General features: G+C 38.6%; 1 protein-coding gene across 1 annotated transcript in view; it reads right to left on the bottom strand.

Moving 5' to 3' along the window:
- The window catches only part of grm6a (glutamate receptor, metabotropic 6a), a 74,938-nt gene that overhangs the window by 31,708 nt on the left and 18,294 nt on the right, over positions 1 to 24,936 (bottom strand). The window contains exons 3-4 of the mRNA XM_060881256.1: positions 6,203 to 6,419; positions 2,843 to 2,978 (exon numbers count right to left, since the gene is read on the bottom strand). Of these exons, the coding sequence (XP_060737239.1) occupies positions 2,843 to 2,978; positions 6,203 to 6,419 (353 nt within the window). The remainder of the gene's footprint in view (positions 1 to 2,842; positions 2,979 to 6,202; positions 6,420 to 24,936) is intronic.

Here is a 24,936-nt window from a genome sequence, read left to right as displayed (position 1 = left end):
ACAGTGGAATGTGCTCCCTGTTTATTTATATTATTTTTTATTTCAAAAATGATTTCAAACTGTTTCTGTCAGTCTTAGTAAAGAAGGAGGTGTGGCCTCGGTTTCTATCTGTGCCCATAAAGAAGGAGGTGTGGCCTCTGTTTCTATCTGTGCCCATAAAGAAGGAAGTGTGGCCTCTGTTTTTGATAATGCCCATAAAAAAGAAAGCACTGCCTCTGTTTTTATCAGTGCCTGTAATGAAGGAGGCGTGGTCTCTGTTTTTGTCAGTGCTTATAAAGAAGGAGGCGTGGTCTCTGTTTTTGTCAGTGCTTATAAAGAAGGAGGCGTGGTCTCAGTTTTTGTCAGTGCTTATAAAGAAGGAGGCGTGGTCTCTGTTTTTGTCAGTGCTTATAAAGAAGGAGGCGTGGTCTCTGTTTTTGTCAGTGCTAGTAAAGAAGGGGGTGTGGCCTCTATTACTGCCTGTAAAGAAGGAGGTGTGGCCTCTGTTTTTGTCAGTGCTTATAAAGAAGGAGGCGTGGTCTCTGTTTTTGTCAGTGCTAGTAAAGAAGGGGGTGTGGCCTCTATTACTGCCTGTAAAGAAGGAGGTGTGGCCTCTGTTTTTGTCAGTGCTTATAAAGAAGGAGGCGTGGTCTCTGTTTTTGTCAGTGCTTATAAAGAAGGAGGCGTGGTCTCTGTTTTTGTCAGTGCTTATAAAGAAGGAGGTGTGGCCTCTATTACTGCCTGTAAAGAAGGAGGTGTGGCCTCTGTTTTTGTCAGCGCTTATAAAGAAGGAGGCGTGGTCTCTGTTTTTGTCAGTGCTTATAAAGAAGGAGGCATGGCGTCTGTTTCTGTCAGTCCTAGTAAAGAAGGAGGTGTGGCCTCTGTCAGTGTCCGTAAAAAGGAGGCGTGGCCTCTATTTCTATCAGTAAGAGTAAAGAAGGGACGTGGGTTATGTTTCCGTCAGTCCTTCTTAAAACTAACATTTTGTAACATATGATGATATGATTGTGCATAGAAGCATCTTTATATCTTATAATATTGACTTTCATCCCATCTCATCTCAGAAGGTGAAATATGTACCCTCCAGACACTTTCAAAGACGGCAGCAGTTAAATCTTAAACTTTTTTCCCTTGAACTAGACTTTACATTCAGATAACGTTCTTACACTCTGCTCACTGGCTCAGCTGGGCAGCATGAAGTGATGACCTTCTTCAATTCAAGACTAAAGCTCTGAATCCATTGACAGACAGACTGGCAATCTGTCACTTCTCAACACTATGGCTGAAGGTAAATGTTTTACTCCGTATCTCCACTTACGGCTTTTCATCCTTTGCTACTTTGGCAGTTGAGTTGTCAAGGTTTCAACGAAGCGCGGTCGAGACGACGGCGTCTCAGTACCTGCGTTCAATGTAAAAAGTCACTGAATGGCAGAGATAACATCAGAAAGGCTTTAATCTCTGACAGCTTTTCTACCTCTGGCCTCTTAAAGTGACATTTTAAAAGCAGATACAGCACAGGCCGTAGGCTGGGTCAAGCTATTGTGTTACGGCATTACACAAGTCAAGCTTGCAAAATCTGAAATATCTATTCTAATATCTAATAAATAGGTTTTATTTTGTTTTTTTTGTTTTGTGTATCATATCTACTGTTTTATTACCAATGTAATACGTATCGATATTTATCAACCCAAATCTACACGGACCCATCTGTTTCTCTGTTTAACGCATGGTCTGGAGATTTTACCCATCATGCTCTTCACACTGCTTCACAGTTCAATGGCTAATTTAATTTTCCTGCCCCCTTTATTAGCCTATCAATGCATCAAAGAGACTCCATTCTAATTACGCTTGTAATGATTTCAAACCGAATCTTCCGTCTTTTGTCTATGTTTACACACCCACAATACACCCAGCTATAACTGGTGCAAAAACAAGCCAAGTAATGCACTTCGTCTTATAACTACCTCACCATTAGCGTTATATAAATAGTAATGTACAGTATGTACAAGAGAAACACTTCCATGATGATAGGGATGTTAAGGATCCTAAGGAAAGGAGATCACAGGCTTATGAAAATTTGTCATGTACAGTAGGTTTAGATTACTGTGCAATGGATCCCGGTTTACAGAATAGAAGCCTATATTTTGTCACATATACATTAAAGCACAGTGAAATGAATTCTTTGCATATTCCAATTTTGAAGGTTGGAGTCAGTGCACAAGTGAGGGTTGCTCAAGGGCCCAACAAAGGCATGGGCTGGTGCTCGAACCCCAATCTTCCAATCAACAGAGCCTTAACCACTTGAGCTACCACTGCCCCATCATCATCATCATCATCACCATCATCCATTTATTCATTTATTCATTTATCTGCTTCAAAGTTTGAGACGTGTTTCTGCTAACCACAGTTGTAAAGAATGGTTATTTGAGTGTCTGTGGACTTCCTGTCAGCTCAACTTCCTTTTTCCAAAAGCGCAATTATTTTTAAAAATTAGCCTGTCTGGTACAAGCAACCATGATCACGGAAAGTTATAGAAATGGTATTTTTCCCCATTCTGATAATTGATGTAAATAATGGTTTGTAGTATGCACTGAGCTGCTGCCACATGATTGGTTGATGGGGTTGGTAGAGATTGGATTGGATGTTTTCTGTATACATGGTTATAAGGTCATGGGTCATGAGACGTGCACATGGACGGTAGAATGATATGAAAATATAAGAAGGGTGAAAAACGTATTCGTTTTCAGTTATACAGATGTTTAGTGTAAGTATTCCCAATAATCCATAAAATACAGTTGGAAAAATTCACTCTTTCACAGTTCAAATAGCAGTGCTGACAGTACATGAGCACTGATGGACTTACTTGATGTCGTCTTCATTGGCGAAGATGATGATCCCTCGAGCGTTCGGGGTCTCCATTAATCTCTTAATGATCTTGTCAAACTCTCCGGGTTTGGGGTCTCGGGGGATCTTTATAGACTGAGCAATGCACAAGCCTCCTGTCTCACAAGAAGATAGACACTCATATTGAAATTTGTCTCATTGAATGTTGACTAGCTCTAATCTATATTAATGACCACAGAGATGTTACCAAGAAGACGGGTATAAATGCATACTGACGTCACGGCCATGTTTTTCAGACTCTTTGGGACGTACAGTGCTGGGTGTGATATTAATAGCCTGACTAATTTGGTTCAGTTCAGATGGAAAAAGAAGACACTGAAGGTTAAGGAGGGTCAAATCTGATTTGGACAGCAGCGTCAATCCACTGACATATAATTAGCTGATGAGTGTTCGAGATAAAATAAGGTAAAGGTGATATGTGATAAGAAAAAAAAGCAATACAGTGGCCTTACATTACAAGTTGCTTTAAATATAGTGCATCGTGTTCTAAAATCTGATTTGCTTAGTTTTAAAATTAAAATCCTAATTTTTTAAAATCCTACACATAAGACGTTGTTCTCTTTATATAATGTCCTAGTCTTTGTCTATTATGCTGGCAATTTTTTGTTTTTTTTGCTGTTATGTTGTTCACCGGGGACACTGTGGCTTAGTGGTTAGCACGTTCGCCTCACACCTCCAGGGTCGGGGTTCGATTCCCGCCTCCACCTTGTGTGTGTGGAGTTTGCATGTTCTCCCCGTGCCTCGGGGGTTTCCTCCGGGTACTCCGGTTTCCTCCCCCGGTCCAAAGACACGCATGGTAGGTTGATTGGCATCTCTGGAAAATTGTCCGTAGTGTGTGATTGCGTGAGTGAATGAGAGTGTGTGTGTGTGCCCTGCGATGGGTTGGCACGCCGTCCAGGGTGTATCCTGCCTTGATGCCCGATGACGCCTGAGATAGGCACAGGCTCCCCGTGACCCGAGAGTAGTCTGGATAAGCGGTAGAAGATGAATGAATGAATGTTGTTCACCACTTCTGGTTATAGTGACAATGTTTTATTTCTTTTACCCAGTCCTTTTTGTCATACTTTTGTCTCTCTCAGTTTACTTTTTTGTTCTTTTTGTGTACTTTTTTTTTCATAAAAGTCCTGTGAGGCAGAAAAAAGATATAAAATTTATATTGTATATAATTATATTATTATATTATATTATATATAAAAAAGATATATAATTTATATATGCCTGAAGCACTCAAAATAAGAATTTTTGTGTAGATAGATTATCTATCTATCTATCTATCTATCTATCTATCTATCTATCTATCTATCTATCTATCTATCTATATATCTATCTGTCTGTCTGTCTGTCTGTCTGTCTGCCTGTCTGTCTGTCTGTCTATCTATCTATCTATCTATCTTATACATATACAATTTCTGACATTGATATCAAACCTATCTTTTTTCCACAATCCATTTCCCATTACTTTACTTTCCCATTACATTAAGTCACATCTGACTCTGTAGACAATGTCCAGCAAGACAGTGAAGCATAAATACAGAATGAGGTTATAAATATTACATATAGCACTTATATAGTAGTAAATATGACTTATTTACAACATTAATTCCCAAGGAAAGTAAAACCACTAGAGTTGAAAAGCCAATAATGGAGTGAAATGAAGACGAGTCAAAGCAGCACTCAGCTGCATTCTGTGAGATAAGAGCAGGATGGGAATCTATCTAGTTTATTTCTCTAGTCCAAAATGCCTCCAGACAAATAATCCATTCAGAGATCTGATTGAATTTTAGAGCAATTGATGTTGAATAAGTGGCTCTCAGTTCCTCTTCTAGATAGATAGATAGATAGATAGATAGATAGATAGATATACGTGTGTTTGCTTTTTCCTACTTTAAAGTACTTTAAATTAGCAAAAGCGCTCGTGTCTTTCTACACTGCCAAAATGCTATCAGTGCTAAGCTAACAGCTTTACCATGAGATCTGTTAGCACCTCCACCCTAAGATCTAAAAAAAAAAACTAATATCCTTCTGCCTTTCCAATGTTAATCGAGTAAACTGCTGGCAGCTTTACCTTAGGGTCTATATTGATATTTGGAAAAAGCCCTTATGTCTTTGTGCACTACCAATGCTAAACTAGTAAACTGCACACACTTTTAAGCCAGTATCTCTTGCCTTCCTGCTTTCCTAAATAGTTACCTGGCTAGTTAACTGCTAGCACATGTACCTTTATCTCTATCTGTACAGTTGGATTTCAGGAAAAGCCCTCATGCCTTCATGTATTCTAAAAATAGCTACCTATCTAGTTCACTGCTAGAAACTCAGACTTCTCAAGAGCCCATGTGTCAAACTCAAGCCCTCGGGTCAAACCCGGCTTCGTCTCATTAGGTGCGCCTGAGCTTGCAAAATTATTGGAACAACCCCTAGTAAATACTACTCAAAAACAACCTAGAATTCACAGCAACCTACCTGCTTCGTGCACATACTATTGCACATTATGTTAAATTCAGTATCTATCTGTTATGTATGAGGTTTTGGAATCAAAGACGAAGAACATAAGAATAATCTTAGCACTGTGAGCTCTTCTTAATCTTTTCCAATTTCAAGCCAAACAGATATAAGATCTATATTGTCTACTTAAGGAATCAGATGATTGTTTATTTCTATTTGTTAAACCAGTAACTAATCTTTTCCATACATTATAGTTCCGGCAAAAAAAAAACAAAAAACAAAAAAAAAACAGTTTAGTGCACTTCTCTTCATACAGTGTTAACATTTCATTTACAGCATTTGGCAGACACCATTATCCAGTGCGACTTCCATTATCTCTTTTTTAATACAGCTGAGGAACTGAGGGCCTTGCTCAGGGGCCCAACAGTAGCAGCTTGGTGGACCTGGGATCAAACTCACAACCTTCCGACAGCTTAACCACTAGGCTACCACATGCCCTAGTTTCATGCCCATTCAGTTTTACTGAAGATTTTTTGCCTAACAGAGACTTACACAATGTGGAGTTGACTGAAAAATTTGTTTAATCCCGTCTGAATATTACAGTTAGACGACGTTTCTTTTTTTTTACAATCTGCCTGCATTTTTTTTTTACCGTTCATTCCAACGCTTAATAGCTCTAATTTATGGCCTTGCAAAGGCTCATGAAAATATTGATGTGATCTGGGCAGAATTTGAGTTCGAAACCCCCAGTGTAGAGGAACGAAATGAAAACCCATTTAGGATTTAGATGTGCTGTTAAACTTTTCATTAGATTAGATATACAAGAGCAGTGTTAGGACCGTTAATGGAGACTTTTCTGCAGTGGGCATTACTGTACCTGCCTCTCGAGAGATCTGAACAAACGCATCGACGCCGCTCTCTCCGTAGTTGCCCTCGGAGGCCAGCGTAGAGACATAATTCCAGCCAAGAGCCTTGACGATGTCCACCATGGCCTGAGCCTGGTACGAGTCCGGAGGAACCACTCGAGAGAAGAAGTCGTAGCGGTTGTTATCGCTGAGCTCCGGGGCTGTGGAGGCGTAGCTGATCTGAGGTATCTAGAAACAGAGGACACAAACAGGATATAAATCTGAATCTAAATGAAGGCTTAAATTGATGATCACAATTATTTTGTTTTAAAAATGCATCACTTTAATTTAATTTACCGCTTATCCGAACTACCTCAGGTCACAGGGAGCCTGTGCCTATCTCAGGCGTCATCGGGCATCAAGGCAGGATACACCCTGGACGGAGTGCCAACCCATCGCAGGGCACACACACACACTCTCATTCACTCACGCAATCACACACTATGGACAATTTTCCAAAGATGCCAATCAACCTACCATGCATGTCTTTGGACCGGGGGAGGAAACCGGAGTACCCGGAGGAAACCCCCGAGGCACGGGGAGAACATGCAAACTCCACACACACAAGGCGGAGGCGGGAATCGAACCCCCAACCCTGGAGGTGTGAGGCGAACGTGCCAACCACTAAGCCACCGCGCCCCCCACACTACACTTTTATACTTTCACTATGAAAAAAGAAACAAACTACTGATGGAAATACATTATTCTAACACATATATTTATCCCAATTCTGCTTCTTGTATTTTTCAGTTTTTCACATTCAACAGATGCTTTTTAAGCTTTTTTTTCCGAAAACAAACTGTTCTGCATTCCGTGTACAATCGTTTCCTTCGCTGAGGTAATATTTCATTCTGAAAGATCATCTGTTTCCTGGGATTCTGCTGATTCCTGACATAATGTTTTTCAGCCATTTCACTCTTCCAGGTCCTAAAGACAGATCTGAATGTTTTTCTCTCCAACTTCATAAATAAAAAAAATACACTGCATACATAAGCAGATGTAGTATTTTACTCAATTCTGCACAAATAGGAAATAGAGTGAATGCAAAAAGTATTGGCACCCTTCAGGAAAAGGAACACAATGCTTTTCTTTTTTATTATTATAAATTAGATGTCAACAATTTTGCAGCAAACTTATATATCTTGAACTCTAAAGTAATATCCTGTATTTATTTAAATATTTGGTGTATTAATCTGTATAAGAGAATATAGTATTTCATTTAGGCCTAGGCAAACAGAACACAAAGTCAACTCCAAAATTATTGGCACCCTTCAAGAAAATGAACACTCAGCTTTGATACATTCATTCATTCATCTTCTACCACTTATCCGAACTACCTCGGGTCACGGGGAGCCTGTGCCTATCTCAGGCGTCATTGGGCATCAAGGCAGGATACACCCTGGACGGTGTGCCAACCCATCACAGGGCACACACACACACTCTCATTCACTCACACAATCACACACTAGGGACAATTTTCCAGAGATGCCAATCAACCTACCATGCATGTCTTTGGACTGGGGGAGGAAACCGGAGTACCCGGAGGAAACCCCCGAGGCACAGGGAGAACATGCAAACTCCACACATACACAAGGCGGAGGTGGGAATCGAACCCCCAACCCTGGAGGCATGAGGCCAACGTGCTAACCACTAAGCCACTGTGCTCCCCTCAGCTTTGATACAATTCTTTCAAAAGAATTAAATAATGCATTAAAATAAAAAATATAAACATATTTACTAAAAAATAAATTCCATATAGTATATGTAGACTTGTAGACTCTTGTTTTATTCACTCATCTACATTAAAGGCTTTATCCTGGTCAGGGTTACAGCTGATCCAGAGCCAGTCCAGAAAATCCGGGGCAGGAATCGGGGCAACACAAGATATGGGATGCCGAACCATCGTAAGTATTTTACTACTTAGAGTTGTTCGTGTCACAAAAAAAATAAAAATAATATAAAATCTGTACTTCCACAAGCTCTTAAATATCTCTTCTGAGCACATTGTGCCTCAGCACTCAGTTAAAAACCTGGTATCGTAGCACTACTTATATTGTCCTCTGCTTTTATTTTCACATTTGTAAGTCACTTCAGATCGTCTGCTAAATGAATGAATGTAAAATTGTCATTATAAAAAGTCCAGTAAGGTACAGACCGGGTCTCATTCTAAAATCAACAAGAAAAAAATGACCATTTAAATGTGTAAATATTTCGATCAAAATAAAATTGTTCCTTAGTCACATTTCCAGGAAGAATAAGCCGCTCTGTGATTAGTTACACACTTCACACCATCTAACGATAACCATTTACTTACTAAACGCTACACTATCACTCTTAAATGATTCAATTTAATTAACAAGAAGAGCCAAAAGTTTCATCATAATGAAAATGCCATTCGGATGAAAGTTTGTTTAATTCAAAGTCTGCATTTTTTTTGTCCTCCTCTCACACCAAAATGATTTTTTTGGATTTAAATGGAAAAAGAAATCTGTGAGTTTAATCTGTAGGCGCATTAACACCTTAGATATTAAAGGTGTATTTTCAGACACAGGTTCAGCCTGGTCATGGCTTTAATTACAATGCTAAGTAATTCTCCATTAAAGGAATACTTTTAAAATAAATAAATAAAATGAAAAATCTTAATGTGTTTGCCGATACAGCAGTAGAGCAGGTTCAGACTGGTGGATGTGAATCATTTACATACATAACTACGTGGTTTGCTTATTTAACTATTTTTTCTAGGCTGTTTATTTTCCCAGACTAAATAGAAGGTTTTTCTAAAAACCCTAGAAATTGCCAGGCGTTTGGATTAGCAGATTTCTGTTAATCACCCTGACCGTAATTCAGTATAATAATTTATCTTGGACAGGTTTTAATCCAGACGGGTTCGGATTCTCCGTACTAACGTGTGAAGATAAATCTCTGTAAGGACGTTTCAGAGGCAACTGTTTGGAGAAAATACTTTACACTGATTCTCTGAAAACGTTCATACAGCAAGCAACATATTTATCGTCAATCGTAAAAAGGAAGATTAGGGCTTTAAGGCCACCTCCTGTATGGAGGTCTGTAGAACCGAACGTTCGGACGTACGTTTGTGATTTGTGTTGTTTTATTTAAATGTGGGTCAGTGAGAAGAGGAACGCAGGCAGAGTGTGTGGAGAGAAAGATACGAGAGGAAGCCATTTGACAGATTATCCATCGCGGATTAGAACGGTTTTAGTCAAATGAGAAGCAGAAAGCCATTTCACAGCCTTTCAAAAAAGAAAAAACTAGACATACAACAACAGACTTAACTCTTCATTCACTACCATGAATCATCAAAAAGCAGATTAGATCAGTGTATATATACACTGTATACACACACACACATATACAAACAGCCTCGCATTATAGACTCGTCGTGGGTGGCTTTAGCGAGCATCAATAAAACCTGTATAATGTACGTGGGCTGTGTTTGGGATCAGTGAGTGAAACCGTTCAACACACTCGCGCTTCTAAAAGAAAGCTTTTTCATTTGAAAAGAATGTCTAATATATATACAGTATATTAGAAAATACTGTCTCAGGAAACCTCAAATTCTTAAAGTCATGGAATGTTTGGAATTCTTAAAGGAATTCCTACTGAAATCCTACTGTATTACTGTATCAGTCAGGAATTTATAGGGGATGTGTGTTGCGCTCAATAAAGTTCAGTGGGTATATAAGGGACAACGAGAACATTTATAGTACACAGCATTAGCCTGCAAATTAAAACCTCAGAACATCATGAAGCGAAGAGAAAATTCCTGCTAAACCAAAAACAGCATACGATGATGAAATTCCCACCAAAATGTCCTCTGAATATACAAATCTGTGTGAAGAATGAAACATAATGTGGCTTGCTGGTACAGGAAAATAATCAACAAAATATTCAAAAGTCTTCGACCAATCAAATCCGAGACTTCTTATTGAATATTAGCAATAAGGTAGTTTGTCTTCTCAAAATTAAAATTCCATGATTTCTACAGCTAGTGTGTGTTTTAGTCGTGACATGGATATTATCAGCCTGTTAAATAATGAACTGGAGGTTATGTATTAAGTATGACAATATACAACATACAGGATTTATTCATGGAGGTTCGTACGACACAATTCGTAGCCAGAACATAATAAATCATAACTTTCATGTTTATTGATTGTATGCAAGTTTACTGATTTTATTCTTATGAGATCAACTTGAATCACTTCCCAGCTAATTTAGCTTCATAGCTCTAAGCTGATTACCTAAAGACCATTCGTATGTAAGACGTGTAGTGAAAAAACCCCTCAATATTTTATACGTGAATGCGTTCGTGTAGACATGATGCACAATCCCCCATGTGCTGAATTCCCTCTGCTTAGTTTATTCAGCTGGACTTCTATGAGCGTTGGTATTAATTCAGTGCCAGGGATTTTGTGTAATTCGCGATGTATGTGGGAATGTTTATAGGAGACTTGCTGTAAAATCCCTAGAGCTGGATTTGCTCTGTGTGTGTGTGTGTGTATGCCTTTATAAGAAGATATAGTATTTTAGTCAATTTTGCACATATAGTACATCATGTTAACTAAAAACATATTGGCACCCTTCAGTAAAAATGAATATTGACTGTTTTTTTTTTTCTTTTTAAATAAATAGGTGCCAATACTTTTGCAGAAAATTTGTATATCTTGTACCCTAAAGCTGCATTTTGTATTCTTTCATGTTTTTGATGTGTGTGTTAATCTGTATAAGAGAATATAGTATTTTATCTAGCCCTAGGCACACAGAACATGTAGTCCATAATTATTGGCACCCTTCAAGAACACAAATATTCAGCAATGATGCACTGTTCTATTGAATGTTGCCAATAATTTTGGACTCAACTTGTTTATCTTGTACCCTAAAGTAGTATTCTGTATTCTTTGATGTGTGTGTGTTTGCCTGTATGTGTGGACTGCACTGATTTCTTTTTGTCAATGCAATGTGACAAATTTTCCCCCCTAAACATTAATAAAGCAATCAGTCATCTTCACATGTCTGTCCCTCTCCATTTAGCTAACATTTCCTCCAGCTGAAGCGTCCACACGGTGAGCTTCATCAACATACCCAGGCAAACTGTGGTTCACGGGAAGTTGAGCACGCTTACAGCGAGTCACTAGCTTCACCCCAGAGCTGTAGTTGTAATAATTAATTAGACAGCTCTTCTAATCAGAGGCTTTACATGCAGCTACAAACCTGCTTTCTGGCTCAATGGATTCATAAAAGTGAACAAAACACTTTTAGAGTTTTAATTATTCTGCTTGTGGCCATGTTGAGGGATTTAACAGCCCATAACAGAGCAGGATCTTAGTGAAAAGATTACAATCAGGTGGAATATCTCTGTTTCTTTCTCTTCCTACATATGATATGTTATAAATAAAAGTGTTACTAACATAAAATTGTTTGTTGGGGTGATTTGGGGTTTTGGGGATGTGGTAGCTTAGGGTTTAAGGTGTTGGACCGTTGATTGGAAGGTTGTGAGCTTAAATCCCAGGTCTACCAAGCTGTCACTGCTGGGCCCTTGAGCAAGGCCCTTAACACTGAGTTGTATGAAATGAGATTTAAAAAAATGTCTGCCAAATGCTGTGAATAAGCCTAAATGTGACACAAAAAAAAGATCTGGAAGAATAAAAAGCTTTGCATTAATCTACCTTACTGTTGTTTTTGTACCAATTGCAAAAAATGGTTTTTTTAAGAAAATATAAGTGCTGAATCTGTCTGTGTATAAAAGCTGACACCATACCGTCATCTGAACACTGCCACGGTTATGCCGATACCAGCAACTGACTACACTACCCATCAGCCCCTGCGTGTCACATGACCCACTCCACCCAGATGATGAACACCCCAATTGAAATTCCAAAAAAATGGTACTGTATGTTTTTGCATACCATAATCAAGACTTTGTTTACGCCGAGTTTTGTTCATCGCTTCACCTCATACAGTCTGTTTGTTTTGTTACTGTGGTTTGCGTGTCACTGTTTGTTTGTTCCTTTTTTACTGTGTAAATAAAAGTTTGCACTTATATCCGCTGCCTCGATGACTTTCTGACAAACATCGTTAGCAAGGAAATCTTTGTCTAAGCTAATCTGTAGTTTAGTTGTCAAGATTTTAGCTATCAGGTTTTTATTGTAGTGTGTTTAAACAAAAAATATCAAATTTTTTATTCTAATATATCTGTATTGTTTGTGTGGATGTGTTTGTTTGTGTTTTTGTTTGTGTGTTGTTTGTTTTTGTGCATGTTTGTTTGTTTGTATGTATGTGTGTGTTTGTGTGTGATTGTGTGCATGTTTGTTTGTTTGTGTGCATGTTTGTTTGTTTGTTTGTATTTGTTTGTGTGTTCTGGGGTCAGGTATAGTAGAGAACACTACACAGTATGAATCAAGTCATGAACCTAAATCACAGATTGTAAGATTTTACACTTTCTCATACTTTCTTAACCTTTTCCTTCCAATGCGAAAGCGGAAAAGCTGCATTTAAAGATTTCTACGCTGTTGAAGCTGCCCAGATGTTTTTAGAGCTTGTATCTGCTTACAAACCGAATCGATTAGATTTGTGTCCTCTGCACTACGGCCCATAACTATTCAAGGCTGAAGAGTTTCTTATCATATGCACAATAAAGCAGGCAGTTACACTGTACAGTGAGATTCGTACTCAGCATTCAGTATTATCTAAATAATTATTAGGTGGAAAATAGTTTTGACTGTATGTAACATCACGTTTGTTAAACTGGCTCCTTATACAACATTATAGGTGAATCCACATCATTTAGGTGAAAAAATGGATGGAAAAAAATGAATGAAAACAAAAAGGTGATGTACAGTATGTTATTGGCAGAAAAGTCAAAAAATGAATAAGTAAATAAATAAATAAATAAATAAATAAATAACATCAAGATTAAAGTATGGTTACGATAGAACAAATACTTTATATTCAAAAACATTTTCCTGTTTTTCCCCATGTTTATTTATTTATTTGTTTGTTTGTTTGTTTATTTATTTAGATTATGTAGTGAGACTTCCAGACAACTTCTAAGCTCAGCTAGCCACGTCAGATAAAATATGTATAATAAATAAATAAATTAATTAATTAATTAATTGTCAATTGTCCATTTATTCTATGTTATTATTAGGATATTACCATATGCTGGAGAACTCAGACTCAGACTTCGCCTATTTTGTAACCATGACACATAGCTTGTTATGAGAAGTACATTTACCAACTGCGAACAGACGTTTATCTGTAATCTAAAAATAAATAAATAATAATACGCAAAAGTCTTTAAGTCAGGTACAATTAAAAAAAAAGATCCTCAATCTGAAGTTTCCATGGAGACGTTTTTTTTAACGTGCTGTGAATGTGTTCTGCAGAGAAGAGCAGCGCAGCATGATAATGAAACATCTGTACATTATTTAAACCAGCATATGCTCCATACTGTGGCTGTTAATGCAGAGATCCAGAAGCTTCCAAAACAACAAAACATACGAATTATAACACTGCAGAGCCTCTTCATCCCCCATACACAACATACACACACACACACACACAGACGTACACCATATACATACACACAGATACATACAAAATATACACACAAACGGACATACACATACACGCGTACACACACATACAAACACATACACACACATACACACAGAAATACATATACACACATACACATACACCTACACACAGAGACATATACATACTGTACACACACAGATACACACACACACACACACATACAATACACACACATACACACACATACACACAGTACACACACACAATCACAATATACAGACACAGACATACACATACACCTACACACACATACACAATACAGTATACACATATACACAATACACACACACAATCACAATATACACAGACACAGACATACACATACACACATACACAATATACACACATACAAAAACATACACACACATACACACACAGAAATACATATACACACACATACACACACACATACACAATATACACACATACACACATATACACAGACACAGACATACACATACACATACACATACACACATACACAATATACACACATACAAAAACATACACACACATACACACACAGAAATACATATACACACATACACATACACCTACACACACAGAGACATATACATACACACACACATACACACGCACACATACACACACATAAACTGTCTGTCTGTCTGTCTGTCTGTCTGTCTTTCTTTCTTTCTTTCTTTCTTTCTTTCTTTTTAAAGAAAAACGCTCTGTCTACCTGTCTGTCTTTTTCTTTCTATATTACTTTCTTTTATAATTTATCTACAAAAAGAGCCAAGAGGTTAAAAATAAAATATGGCTCTATCCTCTTGCAACAAGACAGCAATCCAAACAATTCCTGAAAAATAATTTAAAACGATCCAATAAAAGATGTCCCAGGTTTGTCCCAACACTCTCGGTCTCCGGGACCTTATTTGAAGTCAGAGGAGTTATAATAGAAAAGTCAAGAAGCAGGAGCAAAGGTCAGCCAAGCAATCTGAGGCAGTTAGAATGGAGATGGCAGGCAAAAAATTGGGAAGAAATTTACAACGATCCTGAAGCTGCTGATGGGAAATGCAGTGATGTTAGAGGAGGTGAGAAAGGTGAAGTGTGAACCTCGACACTGAGACACAATATTCATGACTCATTTAGACATTTAGACAGAATATTTAGCAACATTTACAAACTTTTTCATCTGTTGTGACCATGAAAAATACATTATTAAAGCTCATCCTTCCTTTCTTTCTTTCTTTCTTTCTTTCTTTCTTTCTTTCTTTCATCTTTTCTTGTCTGTCTGTCTTTCTTTCTTTCTTTCCTTCTTTCCTTCTTTCTCTCTTTCTTTCTTTCTTTCTTTCTTTCATTCTTTCATCTTTTCTTGTCAGTCTGTCTTTCTTTCTTTCTTTCTTTCTTTCTTTCTTTCTTTCTTTCATCTTTTCTTGTCTGTCTGTCTTTCTTTCTTTCTTTCTTTCTTTCTTTCTTTCTTTCTTCCTTTCGTTCTTTCTTTTTTCTTTCTTTCTTTCTTTCTTTCTTTCTTTCTTTCTTTCTTTCTTTCTTTCTTTCTGCCTTTGTCTGTCTTTCTTTCTTTCTTTCTTTCTTTCTTTCATCTTTTCTTGTCTTTCTTTCTTTCTTTCTTTCTTTTTTTGTCTGTCTGTGGTCTGTGGTTTTGTGTAAGTCATATTTTGAGTCTTTTGTTTCTTTTAAAGCTCTTGAGTTAAAAACGATGTTATCTGTAGCTTGTGTACATTTTGTAAATACAATTTTAATTGAACACAAATGTCACAACAGACTCTAAATGAGATAACAAGCACACCTTTCTGTTCCTTAATAAGATTTTAGTTTAAATGTATTGACCTAGAGTTTTTAGTATAGTTAATTGAACACACTCGAGCTTAAACGCTGCCTTCACCTGCCGCCATGAGAACGATCCCACTTCCCTCTTCTGAAGTGTTAATCGCATGCTTTGTTGTCGGAAAGAACTTTCATACTATTTCCTTTTTCTTTTTCATACATATTTCCTTTTTTCCTCTTTCTTCTTTTACATTTAATGTGACACCATAACACATACTCATTTAGCTCGCTTGCTCCCGATACTACAAGCTATTTCTATGTAGAAGAAATGTACAAGAATTTTTGCTGTTTTATGGAAATGAATGTGAACAAAAAGTATTTGAACACAGAAATTCAGTACTCTGCTCCATCATATTGAATTTTCCCTCCTCCCATCTCAGAAACACGGGTGTCGTAATTAAACTTGAGGGATCGTTTGTGTGGAAAACTCTTACGATGTTTCTGATAGCACATGACGGCCGCGCATCCATGTATCAGCTACTTAACCTATACCACGCTTTGATTTTAATGTGTTTTATGTAAAATTATTCTAATCATTATATATATCTTTGGAGTACAAAATAGCATTTGTGCAACAAATTCCATCTGTTCCTTCATGAAAACTAAATGCCCCTCTGTCGTATATGTTCTACTGATGGAACTCTCTCTCTCTCTCTCTCTCTCTCTCTCTCTCTCTCCCTCTGTATACAGCAGTAAATTTAGCTGTGGGTCTGAGAGGCTTAACATCCCAAGGGTTTTCTCTAATTCTCCAGCTATCAGCTGCCTGATGGTTTATCTCGCTCCTCAGCCTCTATTCAACAGCTCCTGGTATAGATGAATAGTCACCGACGTTTGACGTATCAGTGTGTGTCTGTGAGAGAGACGTGAGCTGAGGCGTAGGGTTTTGTCTGGAAAACACTCATGCCACGTGAAGCCTGTTGTCTCCTCTGGCAAAGCCCCTTAAATACACAGTATCAAACTGTTCCACGGGGAGTCGTCAGGAACGTGGCAGATTTTATGACGTTTCCCTCCGGTTTAAAACCTTCTTTTGATGTTTGTTCAGGGAAAAGGTGGCAGGACAAACGTGGACTAGATTCTGAAATTTATTTAGATTTATCAGAATCTTTAGCACCACAGTAAGACATCTTACTTACTGTGATGTACTTATATTTATTATATAAATGTACATTTACCATAAAGTTTTACGAATTATTTACATTCTGCTGTCATAATGATGTCGCGCCATTTAGCATCTAAGCACAACACCAAAATTATGAATGGGAAAACAGCAAAAGCTGGTTCCAGGTAGCTAGCTAACTTAGTACTTAGATTATTATGGCATATTTTAGCAGGTTTTTGACTCTTAAATAATATTTTCATTTAAGGCATTTATCCAGAGCAACATACATTTGTTAGCTCATTTTGTACAACTGAGCAATTAAGGGGTTAAGGGCCTTGCTTAAGGGGCCAGCACTGGCATCCTGGTAGATCTGGGGATCGAACTCATGACCTTTCAGGCATTGTTGACCAACACCTTAACTACTGAGCTACCAAATCCCACAATGTAATAAATAGATTACTGAAAGACAACGATATGAAAGCAGGGCTCTGACATTTAAATCCATAGCCACATGTGTTTAAATCCAGTTGGTTTACTAGCAGATATAAAAGACTTCTGTGAAATCTCATTAGTTCCCCTGTCAAATCTGATTGGTTCCCCAAAGACTCCTGTAAAATCTGATTGGTTCCCCAAAGACTCCTGTAAAATCTGATTGGTTCCCCATTTACATTTACAGCATTTAGCAGACACTCTTATGCAGAGTGAATTACATTGTCTTATTTCAGTTTATACACCAGAGCAATTGAGGGTTAAGGGCCTTGCTCAGGGGCCCTGCAGTGCCAACTTGGTGGTCCTGGGATTCGAACCATGACCTTCCGATCAGTAGTCGAACACCTTAACCACTGTGCTACCACATCCCATAAAGGTTGGTTGGTTCCCCAAAGACTCCTGTAAAATCTGATTGGTTCCCCAAAGACTCCTGTGCAATCTGATTGGTCCCCTTTTTATTCTGTATACACAATATGTCCTACTAAATGATGGTTAGCAATGAACAATGTCAAAATGCACTACTTCAATCTGCACTTCTTCCTCCGGCCACAAGAGGTCACTTATCTGACTACACACATGTTCGCAATCCAGTTCAGTTATAATATCGATTTAAACTGGATGTTATACAGCACATGTCTTACTGTATATGCAAAATCTTGCTACTGTTTACTAGCTGTTTTTATTTTATTTCTGCGCTTTGAATCTCTACCATGCTTTTTTTTTATGTGTCTGGAGTATTGAACGCCAAAAAACTTCTTTATGACAGTTTCGATGCCTCTTTATGGCTGATTAATGTGTTGAATAACATTGTTTTGCACAGTAATGATGTTCATTAAAGGTCAGAACAGTCATCCTCCATATTTAATCACCGCACATGTTAAATAAATGGCTCTGTTATATTTGTTTCATTATATTTTGACAGAGTACCGGCTGTTCTGCCGGGAAACAGGATTAACCAATGTGTATGTATAACCAATTTGTATAAGAAATGTGTATTTTTTTACCCATTTCTGTTTAAAAATCTACTAGCTTGCATGCAATGTATTTATTATTTCTTTTCCTAGGTATACTAAAATAATTAAATTAGCACAACCAAAGTTTTCGATTGTTTGTGCCCGATTTTTGCTGCTATTTCCTTTATTTATTTATTTTTTATATGAAGAGCTGTCTGGTTTTTTTTAGAAACAGATGTCTTGTTGTTGGTTATCTGTAAAATCAGTCAAACATTCTCCTCTCTATTAGTGAGTAAACCTGTGTGAATTAGCCGTTAACTAGCTGGCTAGCAATTAGCAATGACAGGAGGACATGGGGGGTGTTTCCATTCATGCATATTCATGGACTTGGGTCCTGTTTTTATGAGGGTAATGATATAGAGATATTCCTAAGCCACTTTTAGGAGTTTCTTGGGCATTAAAAGATAAAAAACATATTATTATTCTGCATAGATTATTTTAATGGTTTCAGCTTCTAGGTTCAGAGGTATTTAAAGCGTCAGATTCAAATGGCTCTCAAGAGTTACGCAGCAGCTACCTCCATCTGGCCCCTAAAAGATGAAAGATAGAGATGGATATTAGTGATGCGTTGGGACACGACGAAGCTTGTTGAAAAATTTAGGACCCTGAAGCCCTAAAGTGAAGTGCAAATGTCTTCTTATTCAAAAAAAATCTGCCCCAGAGTGAAAGACTTCCTGGCTCTCACAATGGTTTCTCAGACTCTGGGGTATACAGTGCAGCTAAAGCAGGAGAAGGAGAAGCAGGAAAAGTGTCATGTGTGTTTGTATATATGGTTTTTGCGCCTGGTGGTGAATGTGCAATTGTGTGAGAAAGAAGGATTTAGAGTGAATTTAGGTCCACTGAGTGCATTACTCATCATTGTGTCAAGGTGGTGTGTGTTGTGAGGACAACACGCTGATGAGCACAGGAAGTGATAACCTCAGCATGATCTCGGCCTCAGAATCCCTGACAGAGCTCAGCTGACATCCACTCTGAATCAACCTCAATGCCAAAAAAAAAAAAAAACACACTTAGTTAAACAATTAAATAACCATTATATAAGAATAAAGTGATAGGCATTGAATTAAAGGTGGAATTTTCTGGTTTCTTTATTTTAGGTCGTTTCTTTTAGGTCATTCATGTATTATAATTCCATACACTTGTGTAGTATTGTTTTGATATCAGTGTACAAGCTTTGGTTTTGGTTCTGATCCTGACTCCATGACTTGTTATCCTAATGTTTTGGCCTCTACAGTACTGATTAGCTGAGATTAACACTAAGATTAGCTTGGTTATTTCTACCCTGATGTTTCTGTTCCTCTTAGTGAATCATGCTTTGGTCTCTCTGATACTGCCTTCATTTCCTGATGGAAATGTTATGATTACAAATCTGGAGGATAATTCATTGTGTTGAGTTGAGTGCATGTCGATAATAAGGAATCCTTCCTGCTGCCAAACATGAACGTGATGCCCGGAGCAGTCATTTTTAATTTTCCAGTGTAATAAAGTTAACTATTCAGTATGGGTGTAGTTCATTTAAGATTTGTCATGTACACAGTTATATACACTATAAAATACACATATTATATGTCTGGGCATATAAATTATCTACATTTAAGGAATTTAATAAAAGTTAGAAACAGCCTCATCTTCTTATAAGGCAAAATAAACTTATACCTTAGTGACATGATCATATGATATCTCTTAATTCTGTACTTCTTGAAGAATCTTCGTGTCTTCTTGTTCTTAGTACTTCATGATTTAGTCGCTTGTTTGTTTGTTTTTTAATCATGGTGTTAAGCTTTGGCTCAAGTGCTTAAGTGGCTCAAGTGGTTAAGGCTCTGGGTTGTTGAATGGAAAATTGATGATCAAGCTGCCACTGTTGGGCCCTTGAGCAAGGCCCTTAACCCTCACTGCTCCAGGGGATTTGTATCATGTATGAACCTAAGCTCTAACCCCAACCTCCAATTTTGGGATATGTGAAAAAAGAATTTCACTGTGCTGTAATGTATATGTGACAAAATAAAGAATTCTATTCTATTTGCCTGTTTTTTTGAGCCCAGCTACGTACAATGACTTTTAAATTACGCTTTTACACGCTTTTTATACTTTTAATACTTGTAGCATTTATGTCTGTGGTAGAGTCATACTGCCTGGAGCAGTTTCTCCGAGTCCTGCCGTACGAAATCAGGATATGGGTGAAGGAACGGGAGCCGAGAACTGGGCTAGCTGCTGCAAAACTCGCCCAGCAGTATCGGAACGCTCACCAAGAGGGTCGTCATTTCCAACCAACGAAAGGTGACCAGAGGAGTTCTACCAGTGGATGGAGCGCTGGAGAATCTCGTCGCGACGTTCAAGACAGAAAGGGGGATAAAGACACCAGAGAGCAGAAAATCACGTGTTACTATTGTCAACAGCCAGGACACAAAGCAACCGTGTGCCCAGCGAGAAAAGCCAAATTGACGGGGTTTTGTTATGTCCCAAGGAAGGAGGACAGTACAGTGAATTGTATGGGGAACCCCCAACTCATCCCAGTGACCGTTAATGGGAAGGAGTTGACTGCTTTGTTGGACACTGGGAGTTCAATGTCGCTGGTGAAGAGATGTCACGTGACCAGCGTGTCTTTCACAAATCACACAAAACTACAATGTGTGCATGGAGATGTGAAACAGTACCCCCAGACAGAGGTGAATGTGAACATTAATGGACAGACATACCTACTTACTGTGGCGATTGTGGAAACTCTACCGGCGGATGTGATTTTGGGACGCGACGTACCAGTATTACCAGAACTGGTACAAGTGAACTGGGAGGAAGAACGATCAAGAACCAACGTCCAGCTAGCATGTCCAGTTGTCACTCGGGCCCAAGCTAAGATGGGACTGCAGCCGTTGCCGGACTTGGACAGTAGTTTGCTTCAAGGTGGGACCAAGGGGCCCAGGAAATCACGTCGGCAACGCCGGCTAGAGAAAGGACTTGGTACACCAGTGAACATTGTAAAGCTGCAGCACGCTGACGAGTCACTGAAGCCTTTGTTCGAGAAAGCGTTGCAAGGCAAACAAGCAGATGTGTGTGGGGAGAGGTATATCATCACCAACGATATACTCTACATGCAAGCCTCGGATGTAACCCGGTTGGTGGTGCCGAAATGTTGACACCCCGTGGTGTTGCACCTGGCACATACAGTTCCCTGGGCAGGACATCTTGCGCTGCAGAAAACCTTGACAGTTCACTCTGTCACAATGTCCTCAATCATCTAACTTATGGACTTTACACCTGAAATTAGCACTTACTTTAACCAGACTGTAGCATATGCAGTTTCAATCTGGATGTGAAAGTATTTGGATTGTCGCTGCAATTCCCTTGGTGTGCAGCAGTGGCCGCTAAAAATGACAAAACTTCAACAACGTTTTGCAAATGCATTAAATAAACATTAACTGAGAAAAATGGCACAATAGAACGACACAAAGGCTGTGCGACACCCAAACACCTGTCTGTAAAACATCAAAGGCTGTGAAACTCACGAATATTGTCACTTCTGAGTGCGCACAATTTGTTTTATGATATTGTACTATTCCCGAGCCGAGCGGCGCAGCTGAACACTCTAGAGCACATCAGCACCGAGCCTTTTGTCATGCTAAACAGGCAGCGAATAAATGCTTTGCACATTAAAGCAACAAACAGGAAAAACACACACCTGATAAACAGAACGAGGTGATTGTCGAGGTTTTGTCCACGCTTGAACGAGCAGGCCTCGAACCGGAATAATGACAGGCAGCAGTTCACTGCTTCTCTGTACTCACATGTAAAAAAGGTCTGGTTTAATGAAGCTGATGGTCCTCAGCTCTGCTGGACTCCTTGCTTTTGTCTCTCTACTGCTTCTGGCTGTATATTTTGGACGTCTAATTAGAGGCTTTGCTAAAGACAGATGTTCTCATATGGACAACTGCCACTGTCTCCCTTATTTGCATTTCCTCTGAACCACTAAGACATCATTCTTTTTTTAGACCAGCCCACCGAGAAAAACTTGAATGTTCGTCATTCCATAGCACAGTGTTCCACAAACCTGATAAGAGAAAAACCCTGATGTGTTTGTGTAATCTTCATAAATAAAGTTTTCTCCAGCCATTATGTGTGGTAAAATTGTCCTTCAGTCAAAACTTCCTAAAGATTTGAGTTAATGAAAAGATTTTGCAAGCAGCTTCGCACATACAATATGCTAAATTCCTGAAAAGGTTCCTCTATAGCAAACACACCTAAAGACCTCCAATTACTGAAAAGATTTATCTATTGGTAAACAGATAAAAGCTTTGTAGTTCCTGATAAGGTTCCTCCAGCAGGAGCATACAGAGTTCTTGAAAACATTCTCCTAGTTATAAAGGCTGAAGTTCTCTGGTTCCTGAAAAGTTTTATCCACTGGAGAAGACATACATTTCCTAATTCATGAAAAGATTCCTCCAGTGCAAACACAACTGAAATTCTCAGGTTCCTGAAAAGGTTTCTGCAAATGGTTCCTCTTCCTGCTTCTGGCCTACTAATATGGTGTTACATTCACATAGCTGGGCATAATTAGAAGCCAAGAAGCCAAGAAGAAGTCAAGAAAATCTATTGTCATTTCAAACATATATAGCTAACACAGTACATAGTGGAATGAGACAATGTTACTCCAGGACCGTGGAGCTATGTAGACCAAAACATACCGTATATTCTATAGTACATGTACAAAAATACTGGAATAAACACTTGATATAATTGCAGCAGTAATTGTAATGAATTGTGCAAAACAGCAACTGAGTGAATGTGTAAGACAGCATATAAACAGTCTGATGTGGCTGGTGCTGTAGACATGGATGTATAGTTTCTATGATTATTGTAGTACTGTTTGAGACACTGAAATCTGCTATAAATGAGACACTTCTAGAAGCAATAAAGCGATGTTGGGCTTAAGTGGAGGTGTGTGAAAAAGAGTAACCTTGACACTAACATCCAGCACTGAAGCTGCCTTCATGTTCCATTAGAGCAGATTAGTCTCTCGTCCAATCAATTTCTCTTCTTTCTTTTCAACAAGCTGAAGTGAAACGTAGCAGAGCTGTGCATGTGCTCGGTTCTCCTCCCTCCTGAAACCTCTTCCTTTCTAATACACCATCTTATATAAAGCTCATGTAGGATGGATTAGAGAGGAGAAGGAGTCCAGGCAGGAGCGGCTGAGATATGAGCTTTTACTGGCGTGCAAATCGACAAATTTGTCACAGAGATTCTGTACATTCTCTGCTAGACGGCAGAAGAAGACAGAAGAGGGAGAGAGAGATAAAGAGAGAGAGAGAGAGAGAGAGAGAGAGAGAGGAAGAGAAGCCTTGGAACATGGCTGCCAACAATAGAACAGTTTTCCAAGAGTCCTATTGAACTGGTCTGAATGAATTGTTTACCCTGAAGATACTTTTATTTTTCCAGCAAATACTCCATACCTCCTGTTCCTTTTTCTAGGAGCGGCCTGGTGAGAGAGTTGGTCATGGATCAGTGAGCAATTCTTTTGGCAGCGATGCCCAAACATAAAGGCAATCCTTGGCAATTTTGTCTGTTTGCCGTAGGCTAAATAAACTCCTCTTCAAATGTGTTATTTTTCTCGGTCTAAAATAGAGCTCGAACCAGCTGCTACAGTATAAACCAACACACTGCCGTGTATTAGATTATACTGTATAAAATACATAATGTATGAAATAAACTCTGGTAGTGTGCTGCTGAAGGAAAACATTCAAAGATGGCATAGAGTCATGCACTATTAAATTCATTATTTTCCAGCACGTGGTGAAGTGTCCGTATTTTTTTAACAGAGCTCGGCAACTGAAGCATTTTATCGCTATATATAAGTCGATTCTCCTACAGTATGGTCATGTTGGCATGCCATCATTTTTTATTTATTTACAGATACATTTATGTGTAAAACAAGATAGTTACTGACTGTAACGAAGTGCTAACACTGGAGACCATAAATGTTAGACTGGAGATAACAGCTAAAGTTCTCCAGTATCTGAAAACTACTGGAAAACAGTTTCTTAGTTCCTGATAAGGTTCTTCCAGTGGGTACACACTTTCAACTTCACTAGTGGAAACACATCTAATATTTCTGAAAAGGTTCCACTGGTGAGAACACGTCTACGCAGTTCCTGAGTTCCTGAAAAGGTTCCACTTGTGATAACACATCTAAACAGTTCCTGAATTCCTGACAAGGTTCCACTTGTGATGACAGGTCTAAGTTCCTGAAATGGTTCCACTGGTGATAACATGTTTAAACAGTTCCTGAGTTCTTGAAATGTTTCCACTAGTGATGGCATGTTTAAACTTTTTCTAAGGTCCTCAAATAGTTCCAATGGTGATAACACGTCTAAATGCTTTCTAAGTTCCTAAAAAGGTTCCACTTTGATAGCACGTGTAATAATGCCCCTTTTCCACCGAGGCAGTTTGAGTGCTGGTTCGGAGCCTAATTTAGAACCAGTTCTTTCTTTTTCGACAGCCAAAGCACAGCCTCTGAACCAGGAAAAGTGATTCTTAAGTAGCACCAAAACGTTGCTGGTCTAGACTTAAGAACCGCTTGTGTCAGGGGATGTGGGCGGGGCTGTGGGCGGGGCTACTGTTAGCGCTTTTGATAATATACCTTAAGTATACTAATGTTTAATACACTTTTACTTTACCGCGATAT

The sequence above is a fragment of the Tachysurus vachellii genome, chromosome 11, assembly GCF_030014155.1.
Source record: "Tachysurus vachellii isolate PV-2020 chromosome 11, HZAU_Pvac_v1, whole genome shotgun sequence".
NCBI lineage: Eukaryota > Metazoa > Chordata > Actinopteri > Siluriformes > Bagridae > Tachysurus > Tachysurus vachellii.
This window is presented reverse-complemented; position numbering and strand designations above follow the sequence as displayed.